This window comes from Rhinolophus sinicus, chromosome 16 (assembly GCF_057876585.1).
Source record: "Rhinolophus sinicus isolate RSI-liver-muscle chromosome 16, RSI-T2T, whole genome shotgun sequence".
Classification (NCBI taxonomy): domain Eukaryota; kingdom Metazoa; phylum Chordata; class Mammalia; order Chiroptera; family Rhinolophidae; genus Rhinolophus; species Rhinolophus sinicus.
The window spans coordinates 881,390-893,849 of NC_142516.1; the positions used below are offsets into that span (position 1 = coordinate 881,390).

Here is a 12,460-nt window from a genome sequence, read left to right on the forward strand (position 1 = left end):
GCGGTTTAACGGTTTAATAACCACTTCTCCACAGCCTGACAGGGCGGCTGGCACCCGTCTAGCGAACAGGCTGAATGTGCACCCCCCACATACTGCAGGGACAGCTGTTGGGACGCTCCAAGGACATGGGCCACCTCCCTGCCCACTGGCTGGCCAGGCTGACACACACCAGGAGTTGCCCTCAGGGCCAGGGGCCAGGCCTGACATCGTCCCTTTTCTCCAGGGGCCAAAGGGTGGGACCAGGCGCCAGGGGGCTTCGCGCTGTGGCCGGATGGGGGCAGCCCTCTCCTCATGGGCCCACCTCCCCTTTGCTTGCCTTGGCCCGGCCACTCCTGTCAAGCGCTCCGGGCACCACGCAGGCCGGCAGCTGGGCAGCACCCGCAGGCCCACGGCCCAGCCATGGCCCAGGGCTCAGCGCCCTCTCCCCGGAGGTGGCCCCCCCATGGGACGTGAACTTGGCACCCGCCCGCTGAAGCAAGGCTCAGGCGCAGCACGGTGGCTCCTCACCAAGCCGCTGGCCAGGCTGCCCCTGACCCCCGGCCCCAGTGGAGGCAGCTAGAGCCCCGTCAGGTCCACGATGGCCTTGATGAAGATGGCATCGTCGCGTACGTAGGAATTCTTGGCCTCCATCTTGGAGACAGGGCAGAAGAGGGGGCAGCCGCTTGCAATGTTCATGTCGCTGACCGGCCTCTGGAAAGAGGACGAGGTCACGTCGGGCCTGAAGGCGTCGATCACATGCTCCCGGTTGTTCTGGTCAAGCAGCATTAAGGTCACCTGGGAGGACAGTGCCCCAGGGAGGGGCAGCAGTGAGCCCAGCCCTCCCCTGCTCCCCCACATGCCAGCCCCTCTGGTGAATGTGCCCATTCCGGCATTTTCTGTCACGGACACCTGGGACCTGAGGACAGGTGGAGTGGCGTCCACCTGACAGAACTGGCGGAGCACCGCGGGCCCCTGCACTGCGAGGGCCGAGGGCCGCCAGCGGCATCCACGCACAGGACGATTCTGTGCTGTCCTCGGCCCTGAACCTTCAATTCCTGAACCCAAAGTGGATTCTGGTTTTCAAAGGGCTTGATCACACCTCAGACCAGGGCCCCAAAGCTGTATTCCTTCCTTGGAAACAAACTCTGAGGCGGCATTTCCCACTGCCGGTCCCAAGTGGCTGTGAAGCCGGGGACTGGCAGCGTCGCTGACACTCAGGAGCCGTGGAGCTGACGACACAGCCAAGCCACAGTGCTCAGTGACAGCGAGCCGGCCCATGGTCCCAGGGGCCCCACAGCGCCCGCGGGACAGGCTCACGCACCTTTTGGTTGAAGGGCCACCTCAGGAGGGCATCGTTGGGGCCCTTCATCACCACGAAGAAGAGAGACAGGTGCGTCCCGCGCCCGGTGCCGTCCCCGTTCAGGTAGATACGCAGACACATCTTATAGCCGTACCTGCTGGTGTAGAAGGCTGTGGGGCAGGCACCGGTGAGCTGGGCCTGCAGGGGCTCAGCCCACCCGGCCACCTTCCCCGAGAAACAGACACAGGACATGCTCAGGTTCGGGGTGCCAAGTACACAGAAGCAGTTGCTAGTGAAAACAAATTTCTTTTTAAAATGTAGTAATTATAAATAGTGTTTTTAAGAAACTTAATATAACCCCAAACTGGCCTGAACTGGCTGTGACCCTGAAGTCGGCTGGGACATCACATGGGAGCCACGGGCGGGGGCTCTGCCAGCCTGGAAGAGGCGACAGCCGGGGATGAACCAGAGCTGCCGGTAGAACAAGAGCGACAGCCAGAGACGAGATGGTTGCCGTTCAAGTAACAAGACACGATGGAACCGTGGGCCTTCTCGCTCGTGCCTCCAGGATCACCTTCCCTTGGCCCCCTGGCTGCCTACCCAGTCCACACCCAAGATGCGCAGGTGGGTTGGGCCTGGCAGCATCTGCCGGAGCAGGACCCACGTCCACAGGCGCGCCTCACGGGGCCACCCCAACCTGGCCTCATGCTCCACCGCCGGCCCTCTCACCCCAGGTCACTCTTGGGGCTTGTGAGAGCGGAATTTGCAGGAAATGAGTCGGCACTGACTTCAGCTACAAGGAGGTGCCCGCCTAGGCCCGTCCAGAGGGGACAGCGCCCACTCCCACACTTCTCATCGCAGCCCAGGAGCAGAGCCTGTGCACCTGGCCCAGTACATGTGGGGAGACAGCACGTGTCGGCCGCCAGGGGAGCTGCTGCAGCTCTGCCCATACTGCGCACGCTCAGAGCGGCCACCTGCCCTCCCCGCCCGTTAAGTTCAAACAAGACAGGAGCCTGTACCCGCTCGGCCCGGACTCTGGGACCCCCGATCTCAGCAGCAGATTCACCAGAGTACACATTAAAATAAAGGGCACTTGTGGCACGTCACTGGAGGTGGGGTCAGGGTACAGGAAGCGAGACGACGGCCCAGGCCACAGTGCACACATGGGCCTCACGGGAAGAACCTCAGGGCGAGGCCGCGGGCCTGACAGGAGCACGGGCAGCTACGCAGGCACAGCAGGCACCTTCCTCCACTCCACACCCCTGCACAGTGCCCCAGACCCTGAGCACCCAGAGGGGACCCACGAACAGAAGAAACAGCCAGCGGCCTGGCTGAGCTGGCGTGGGGAGTCCGCCGGCGCCGCTGCCCCTCCTGGCGGCCCCACAGCCAAAGCGAGTGCTGAGGTGGGGTACGGTGATTAGGGGCCTTCTGCGCCCCCCCCCCCCCCAGGGAGGCACAGCACGGCACAGACTGGCCTGGGGGAGACATGAGCACCCAGGACAGCAGCAGCTTGAGCACAAGCTCCAGAACGGCACCTGGGGAGAAGATGGCGGGCGTGCGGCCAGCCACAGCTTCCTGGCGCTTCCTGGCGAAGTCTGAGATCTTCCAGACGAATACCCCATCGAAGGTGGATGCCTCCATCTCATGCACCTTCTGCTCCAGGTCGGCCATCGCCAGGTCCTTCAGGCCGATGCTCCTCTCCAGCTGCTGCACCTGGGGGTGCGGGGAGCCCTGTGAGGGGGAGCCCTTCAGGACGTGCCCGCGGGCCGCTGGGCAGGGGGCTTGCCCGGCTCGCTCTGTGGAGACCACCTTCATCTGGCAGGAGTGAGATCACAAAACCGCCCCCACACCCACCCTCCTGCAGTGTCCCAGGACTGAGGTCGCTGGGTCAGCCTCTCGGGCTGGCTCTGTCCCCACGAGACCCCACCCCACCTGGCCTGAGGTTCGAAGGCTGTATCAGGAAGCACACTCATGGCACCCACACAGGGCACTAGGCACATGCTCCATGGTCTCCTGTACTCCCGAGTCGGGTCCATCGGTGAACAAGGCTCACAAAGGGGCTCTGCTCAGAGGCAGAAAGTGCCGCCACGCTGGAAATCAAGAGGCTGTCCCCAGAGTCCTGGCTCTGAGGCCCGAGGCTCCTGGAACCTGCCCAGATGAGACGGCCCTGCCTGGGCACGAACCTTGTTACTCAGAGCTTCAATCCGGTCCTGGTCCAGCCGGTGCTGCCGGCCGCAGGCCTCGGCGGTCATGGCCACCCTCTCCACCTCCCGGTTCAGGACGCAGACGATGTTCTCGAAGGTGGCCGTCTTCCTCTCCAAGGCCTCGCACCTCTGCAGGAGCTCCACAGACTTGGAGAGCCCCGGCCCTGAGCCCAGCACGCCGGCCTTCCAGCTGACCCCCTCGCTCTGGCCCGGGGACGGGCGCGTGGCCTCTAGGAGGACGCCCAGCAGCATGGCCAGGTGCTCTGGGAGCCGCTGGGCCTCGTGCTCCTGCCGCTTCTCGCTCTCTACCTGCAGAGACAAGATGGGGGCTCGCCCCCACACCTGCGCTCAGCCCTGACCCAGGGACCCCCAGGCCACGCGGGTCTCAGCAGAGCATGAAAGTGCCACCTTGGCTGCCAGCCAGCGTTTCATTTGTAACCATCTGAAGTTCATCCTGTTTCAAAACGACAAACCTCCCCACTAAGTCACTCGTTCCTGTTCAACATAACAGAAGACACAGCATCAGACAAGGTGCCCACGGGGGCAGACGGAAGGGCGACAGTGGCCAGCCTCAGTCTTACTGCACAGAGCTGACTTGGCAGCCAAGTGTCTTCCAAAGCTCCACAACAAAGGTTAAGATGTTGGACACTCCGAAAACCAAAAGTAGGGGCGGCTGGATGGCTCGGTTGGTTGGAGTGCCTGCTCTTAACAAGGTTGCCAGTTCAAGTCCCGCATGGGATGGTGGGCTGCGTCCCCTGAAACTAAGATTGAAAACAGCAACTGGACTTGGAGCTGGGCTGTTCCCTCCACAACTAGATTGAAGGACAATGACTTGGAACTGATGGGCCCTGGAGAAACACACTGTTCCCCAATATTCCCCAATAAAAAATTAAAAAACAAACAAAACCAAAAGTAGAAACAAAACACCTGCATGAGAGGCCTGCCCAAGGGGCATGGCCAGGTGCGCTCAGACGGGAGACGCCCAGGTGTTGCAGGGAGCGCCGCTGGGACAGCTGTGCAGGTCACCCGGAAAAAAGCAGACTGTCACTGTGCCTGGGGCTCAAGGTCCAGTGTTAGATCAGCAAAGTCAATGCAATGCGAGGCTTTAGCTGGCATTAGACCCATGACGTGTCCTGACTGCCCACTGAAGGGCATGGTGGTGAGCACCCTGGGCCCACGCACGGGCCCGACAGCCCCCATGTAAAGGGACCTGGGTCTGAGCAGGAAATGGACCAGCGCGGTGTCGCACAGAAAACAGGTCTGACACAGACTGGAGGGACAGAGCAGGTGCTGTCCTTATGCACTGTCCTTAGGGAAACAAAAGCAAAACACCTGAGACCAGGTCAAATGGCAGCACCACCAGGACCAGCACCACCAGAAATGGGGTTTCGCAGAGAAGCGGAGCACCGGCTGGCTGTGCCCAGTCGTCACAGGCCCCAGGCCCTCAGTCGACAGGACGGGGTTGCACACTCCCACCCCTCGGGGCGACACCAGTCGGGAAAGGGGAGCAAGGGGACACGTGGACAGAGCTGCCCCGGCCTGAGGGAGCCGCACAGAAACTGGCAGGTGTGCAGCATGTGGACAGCAGGCGGGTCAAGGTCCTGGTGGGGAGGTCAGTGAGCTTAAGAATGGCCAGGCGAGTGACAAGGGCAGAGAGTCAAGATCACAGGCAGCCGGGGCCAAAGTCACACGAAGGGAGGTGGGGGCAGCAGGTGGGGTTTGGAACCGTTGCCAGGCAGGGTGGTGGATTTCCGGTGGACTGGACGCAAGACACGAGGGTCCAGAGTGACTTCTGGGCATTTGGCCAGAGCGGTGGGGTGAACCAAGGTGCCCCTTCTGGGCAGAGGGGGAGTCGTGGGGTGCAGCTGAGGTCTGAGAGGCCCACTGGACATCAGGGAGGTGCGAGGGGTTGGTCAGGGCTCAGCCACCAGGCAGGGGACATCACCAGGGGGACGAGTAGGTAGAGCAGACTGGGAACTGGGCTTGGGCACCTCCGGCCGGGGCAGTGGATAGGCAGGGAGGTGGGCGGCAACAGGAGGCCTGTCCCAGGAGCTGAGACAGGACCCCCAGGAGGACCCAGGTGGCCCCGGCAGATTGCACTCACCATGTCGGGGCAGCCGACGTCGTGGAACCGGCAGGGCACCTGGCATTTGCCACACGTCCTGACGTGGTCCTGAAACTAGAAGGCGTGGCGTCACAGAGGCCACACTTCTCAGCCTGGGTCAGTGTTCACGCGGGGTTCCTGGGCCCACCCCACCCGCCTCTTCACTCTTGTCAGACCGAAATCCCGCAGCCCATTCCAGAGCCATCGGTGCACGCCTGCATACGCGCTCTGTGTCAATCACCCAGGTGCGGGCAGGTGGGGCCTCACACATGGCCCCCCAACACTTCAGAATGCCTGCAGAGACTGGTCCCCTGCAGCAGTGTGTGGGACACGTCGTGTCTGAGGCCCGGATTCCTGGACCCGGGAATGAGGGGTGCTGGCCTGAGCTGGCCCAGACGCCGGCACCGACCTATGCAGTGCTGGCCCCCGACGACCCACCCGAGACCGGAGAGGTGGAGCACAGGGCCCAGAAAGAGGGGGGCCCCTCCCGCACAGATACACAGCCAGGCTCCGTGAGGCAGCCGCAGGACGACCTAAAAGTGTCCCTCTGCCTCCGTCCTGGGGGACGGAGGGACCTGGAGTCTGAGCAAACCAGACCTCCGACAGCCCAGGAAACATGGGGCAGGGAGACGGCCCAGCTCTGCAGTGAGACAGCCTGAACAGGCCCCCCAAACAGAAATAAGCAAAGCAAAAGGACAATGACTGCAACTGAGTCCCTTACAGTCCCCCAAGAGGGAAGCACAGACCAGAGCCAGCAGGAAATGGGCAGCAGCCACAGATGCTCACACAGGTGTGAGAGAAATAAATGCATATGGACTTGAGCAAAACGACGCTCCGGCATGTTCCCAGTCTGAGAAATGCAAATTGCAGCCTCCCCGAGACACCACTTCTCACCCTCCACGAGGGCGGGCGGGCGGGCGAGACCCCACATTCTGCTGGCTGCTGGTGGGCCGGGGCCCCAGGGCTCCTCTTTGCTGATGGGGTACAGGTTTCTGCACCGCTGGGGACAGCCTCGGGCTGGGATCTGAGCTCTGCCGAGTGCCCTGCATCTCCCTCTGACTTCTCAGAATGCCCCGTTCTAGTTTTCACTTTGGAGCCACGTGACGGATTTCCAAAAGTACAAGACAATCTTTTTTTTCTTTTCCTTAAGGAGGGCACAGCTCACAGTGGCCCACGCTGGGATAGAACCGGCAACCTTGGTGTTATTAGCACCAAGCTCTAACCCACTGAGCCAACTGGCCACTCCAACAATCTTTTTTTTTTAAAGAGCAATCTTAAACACTCAAAAGCAAAAGGAAACGAATGAGCTTAATGGAATGCTGACCCGGCAGCCTGCCCACTCTAGAACGAGAACTAATCACCACGGAGCTGAGTCCAGTCAGTTGTGATCTTGGTGCTGCCGTCATATTACTTCATACAGTCAGATCACAGAGGAAACCACTGCCCGTGTTACTAGGTACCGTGTTTCCCCGAAAATAAGACCTAAGCAGAAAATAAGCGGTCGCGTGATTTTTCAGGATGACATCCCCTGAGCATAAGCCCTAATGCGTCTTTTGGAGCAAAAATGAACATAAGACCTGGTCTTATTTTCGGGGAAACAGATACTAAGACTTCCTTCAGCGAGAGCTGTAAACGGAAGTGAGGTACAGAGCTGGACTGACGTCACTATGAAGCCATGATGACTGTCTCATGAAACAGGGCCGGGGTCCTGCTCCTGACCCTGAAGCTGTGCTGTGGGAGGGGGGGCAGACATGGGGCACGCGGCCACCGCACCCTGAAGCTCAGGAACGCCCGGGGCCCCACAGTGCATGCTTGGCCTGGGTCACGCTCATTGTTTGCGTCACTGGTCGTGTAACAGCAAAGCGGCCCAGGCGCCCCCACACCGGCAGGCGGCTGCTTCCCCCTCAGGCGCCAGGCCGCCACGCCCACGCCGCGCAGTGCGCCCCACGGCCAAGGCTCCGCCCGCCGCCTGGTCTGGGAGCTGCCCGACTACTTACTTTCTCGCGGGGGATCTTCTTCTTGCCGCAGCCGTCGCACGTCAAGGGGAACTTGGGGCAGACCTCGTCGTGTGCCTGCAGAGAAGCGGTCAGGGCGTCAGAGGTGGGACGTGGGCATGCCGCCGCTGGGGCCAGGTCTGACACCACTGTCCTCGCGACAAGGGGCCTGCGGTTCCAAGACGCCCGACCTCAGAGAGGGTGCTGGACATGGGCGGGTCCTGCAGGCACCCGGGAGTCTCAGAGTTCTTAGGACCTCGTCTCATCTGGTGGCCGCCAGAGCAGCACAGGGACAAGCCGCTGAGACAGACTTGACGAGAGCAGCACTGTTTGCTGCCCTGATGGAGACGGGCCCACACGAGCTGGAGAATGGCTGCGCTGGCCGAGGTGTGAGGTTGGCAGGACCTGACCATGAACCTGGGAGCAGCTGGAATATCTCTGAGACCCTGACAAGAGGCTGCAGGGTCCCTGGCACCCCGATGTGCCCTAGCCCTGAGCAGTCCTCGAGATCTAACAGTTTACGGGCAGAGGGGACAGAGGGACATGTGAAGGACACCTTGGGGACACACTCAGCTACCACAGAACGGCCTGCTTCTTCAATAAGTGGCAAAGAAAAAGAGACACCCACAGGGAACCGCTAGAGATGAAGAGACACCTCGGAGGGACCAATGAAATGCAGGCTGGACCGACTGGGTCCTGATGCCAACAAATGTACCCGACAGGCACGTTAGAGGCACAGAACGACAAGGAGCGGCATTTAGATGTGGGGGTGACACGTACAGTGCCCCTGCCTTTTACACACACATTTGGAAGAATTTTTAGATGAAACAACACGAAATCTGGGACTTGTCTCTAACAGTCTGGGAGGCCGACGCAGCCTGGCATGTGGTGACACTGACACCACGAGGGAGGTGACGTGCCTCACTTGCCCTGCGAGGGAAACGCCTTCACACCCGACCACTTCCCACTGGGAACCTCCCGCCACGTGGCTGCCCAGGAAGGGCTGAGGCGCTGCGACAAGCAGCAAAGGCACCATGCTGGCCCCAAGAGAAGGGCCAGGCCAGGCGGCACCAATGCCCAGGCCCTGCGAGCCCCCAGCCTCACCTTCATGTCGGCCCAGCAGCAGGGAGCCCTGCAGTGCCTGCAGCGGAGGCTCCTCTCCGGGCACTCGTACTCCGCGTGGTGGTCTTTGTCACCGAGGCGGACCAGGCCTTTACACGCCGGGCACTCGGTCAGCATGAATGGGCAGTGTCCCTCATGGCAGCTCTGGCAACAAAGGGAGCAAAGTGTCAGCAGAACTCTGCGGGCAGCCACGCAGCTGAGACTCTGCTTCGGTTTCGGTGCTGGACCACTGGACCCGTATCGACCCCACGGTGCCAGCGAGGGTCGGAGGTTAGGACTAATTCCAGCTGGCAGGACCCCAGCCATGCCATGACCCCCAGAATGTCCGTCCCTGCATCTGAGCCATGGGACACCGAGGGGACTGCTGCGAGTGACGTCCAGGGACCACAGGACCACCAGCCAGTGAGGGGACGGGCAGGACGGGACAGGGTGCAGAAAGGCAGGAGCAGAGGGTGGGCCCCCGCAGAGCCAAGGCCTGGTGACAGAGGGACAAAGCTGGCTGGGTGCCAGAGGCCAGGACACAAAGCAGACGAATGAGCAAAGCCGATGTGCTGCGAGGAAAATGGGCCACGGCGGCCAGAGCGAGACGCAGAGGAGGCACTTGGGAGGCGGCACTCATGCCCACACCCACGCCAGGAGCGGCCGGCGAGCCCCACCCTCCCGGAGCTCTCAGCAGGTGCAGGGTGACAGGGCCTGCTTTCCAGGCAACAGGAAGGACAGGTCAGTCCTGGTCCCTCAATAGCCCTGCGGGAGCCACGCGCTGAGCAGCCAAACTGCAGGCAACTCTCGGGAAGTCTGCTGTGCAGGGGCCAGAGAAGTGGCAGGTGCAGGGACCGGGAGCTGCAGATCTGTTTGCTACGGGTTTCATTACTCTTATTATTGTGGCAAAACACACGTAACACTGACCATCGCAGCCACGTTGCGGTGCCAGCTCAGTGGCCTTAGGCACAGTCACCCTGTCGTGCGGCCACCCCCTCCATCATCTCCAGGACTTTCTCGTCTCCCCAAACTGACACTCTGTCCCCTTTACACACTCACACCCACCTGCACCCGTGTTCTAACTTCTGTCTCTGTGAGTCTCACTCCCCTAAGGACCTCTAAGGAGTGGGGATCCAATAGGACTTGTCCTTTGGTGTCTGGCTTCTGTCACCGAGCATGATGGGAGGTTTCAGACAGAACACACTAGAGCTTGTTTTGTGTGCTGACAGGAACGATGCAGAGAAAGGGCGCCTGCTGGGGGAGGGGGAGGCCCCGGGACAGGAAGTTCCGGAGAGGCCAGAGCAGGCGGCCCTTCACCATGGGGTAAGCACCCCACAAAGATTCGGGCTGGGCAGCTCAGGGCCTCCCTGGAGAGGCAGGAGAGCCCGACGCCTGTGTCTGCACGGCCCCCCAGTTTCCAGGATGCGCACCCAGCCTGGTGACGGCTTGGCTGCTGGGGCCGAAGATCATTATTTGGGAGAGACAGAGTGACAGGTGAACTCAAGACGCGGCACATGGGGCATCCTCTGGCACTTCAGACATGGCGCCCGGTGGCACCCACGCCTCCTCACAGGACCCCACAGCACTCGCCTCCTGGACACACACAGACCAAGCACTGCCTCCGATCCAGCCTCCCTGGGGACCCCGTGGCAGCCTGACGGGCGCTGGATGTAGGCAGGACAGGATGGCCCTGATGCTGCCGCAGCACAGGGCACGGGCTGCCATCCCCACCGTGCCCGCTGCCACCATGCAGGCCCCAGGCTGAGCCATGCCGAGCGCGGAGCAATCAATCAACCTCCTGAGCCAGAGGGGCCTCGCAAAAACATCGCACATCACAGTTAGGGCTCGGAGCCACTGCGGGGTGTGCTCTCAGCCAGGTAACACCCTCAGGGGCACGTGGGCAGCTGAAAGGACACAGGCCCAGGCACACAGCCACCAGGACCGCGCCAGCCCCACAGGCCACGCGCACAGGCCACACAGCTCTGCCCGCTCCTCACTCCTGAGACACCTTCAGAGATAAGCGCCGCTTCAGAGAAATCAATGTTCATTCAACCAGAATTCAAACTAAATGTTCAAGCCAGCGGTGGGAGGCCGGGCACGCCGCCTCTGCGGGCTTCTCCTGCCGCGCGTATCCTCGCGCGGCCCCTTCTCTGGGAGCCACCCACAACCCCCTCCCTTCCAGAGAAGCTGGGAGTCCTGTAGTTCAGCACCAGGACGGGCAGTGAGGAGGCTCCACAAACCTCTCTTACTTGCTGGACCTTAAATCACTGAGTTCTTAGAGAACAGTAACCATCACTGCAAAGGCAGAACATGCTCAGAAGCTAAACACCATTTTCCCCTTCGTGCCACACTTTCCAAACTCAGCCGCAGTGCAAGCATTTCCCGAGGCCACCCCAGTTCTGAGGGGCCCGAGGGCACACGTGCTGGCTCAGAGAGAAGCGGGGCTCCTGCTGCAACAAATGTGGTGGCACCTGTGTGCCCAGGCCAGTGGCCTTCCCAGCCAGCAAGTGTCCCTGAGCAGCGGCCGCCCGCCCACCCTCTCACATGACCAGCCCAGCTCGCAGGGACTTTCCGAGCTCCGGGGCAGCCAGGGACTTTCCAGCCGGGTGGGCGGGCGACAACCCAGGGCTGGCTGCAGTTCCTGCCCTCAGCCAGAGGCCCACGAAGCCACGACCCACACCACCGGCCTGGAGGCAGCAGAAAACCCAAAGAATCAGAAGGGAGGGTCGGTCCTCCTGTTCCCAGGGGCTCCTGGTCCCCTGCAAAGGCAACTGGTCCCCCGCAGGGCCTGCCCTCCCTGACCCGAGGCCCGCTCTCTGGACAGCCGGGCAGTAACAGCTGCAGGCCCCTCCTGCTGAGCGGGCAGCAGCGTCACCACTTTTGCAGGTGCAGCTCGGTGGTCTCTGTGCACAGAGGCAGGGGTCTCTTGCTCCCAGGAAGGGCACAGAGGGTGCCATAGTTGCTCCACTTGCAGCACCCCCGCCCCCATCTGCTCCACAGAGGCCCCTCCCCAGACGCAGCCCAGCTGTTCCTGTAGAACACGGCGGCCTGAAGACCATGCAGTCAAGTCGGCCCAGAGAGTGAGGGCAGCTCAGCACATGGAGCGGCGAGCAGGAAGGGAGAAGCCCGCCAGGAACCCAGGATCCCACTAGGTCCGGCACCCCCATCCCCCCGCTGTCCCCTGCTGTTGCAGCTCAGCCCCAGCCCGGCGCCCACCCCACGGCAGAGGGCTCCTGTGGCCTGGGGAGCCTGGATGGGTGCTCGTCTGGCTGTGGGAGAGCCAAGGTTCCACACAAATAGCCCCTGCAGCCTCGCCAACTGGGCAGCAGTGGATGGCACCAAGGCCTCACCATGCTGACAGCCCAATCTGTCACTGTGCCACTGACCACAACCCCCACCCACAGCCGTGTCCACCACCACTCCACTTCCTGTCCCTGAATCTGACTCCTCTGGGGCACTCACAGAAGTGGGTCCTGCAGGGTTTGTCCTTCTGGGACTGCGTCATCTCACCGAGCAGTGTCCTCAGTAGCCATCTATGCTGCAGCCTGTGTCAGAACTCCCTTCTATTTTATGACCTTTTTAGGGCTCACGGTCTGAACACAGCATGTCTTGTTTGTCCCTTCATCAGCTGGTGGACACTAGGCCACTGTGAACCTCTGGGTACATGTAACCATTGAGACGCCAGTTTCTAAAAGGCACTCATTGGTTAAGAAGAGGCAATGGCCAGATAATCAACCGCATGAGCTCCAGCGCCTCTCAGCCTCCACGCGGCAGGGCC

The 12,460-nt window shown here is 61.7% G+C and overlaps 1 protein-coding gene across 7 annotated transcripts in view; it reads right to left on the bottom strand.

The window, feature by feature from the left end:
- The window catches only part of TRAF2 (TNF receptor associated factor 2), a 21,557-nt gene continuing 9,097 nt past the window's right edge, over positions 1-12,460 (bottom strand). For 5 of the 7 annotated variants that reach the window (XM_019756725.3, XM_019756727.3, XM_074331402.2 and 2 more), the window contains 7 exons: positions 8,686-8,847; positions 7,585-7,659; positions 5,588-5,662; positions 3,463-3,792; positions 2,815-2,992; positions 1,301-1,449; positions 1-774 (listed from right to left, as the gene is read on the bottom strand). In XM_019756725.3, the coding sequence (XP_019612284.2) occupies positions 556-774; positions 1,301-1,449; positions 2,815-2,992; positions 3,463-3,792; positions 5,588-5,662; positions 7,585-7,659; positions 8,686-8,847 (1,188 nt within the window). In that variant the 3' untranslated portion in view covers positions 1-555. Of the gene's footprint in view, positions 775-1,300; positions 1,718-2,814; positions 2,993-3,462; positions 3,793-5,587; positions 5,663-7,584; positions 7,660-8,685; positions 8,848-12,460 lie in introns of those variants that run through there. The other 2 variants (XR_012496014.2, XM_074331403.2) reach the window with 2 other exon arrangements.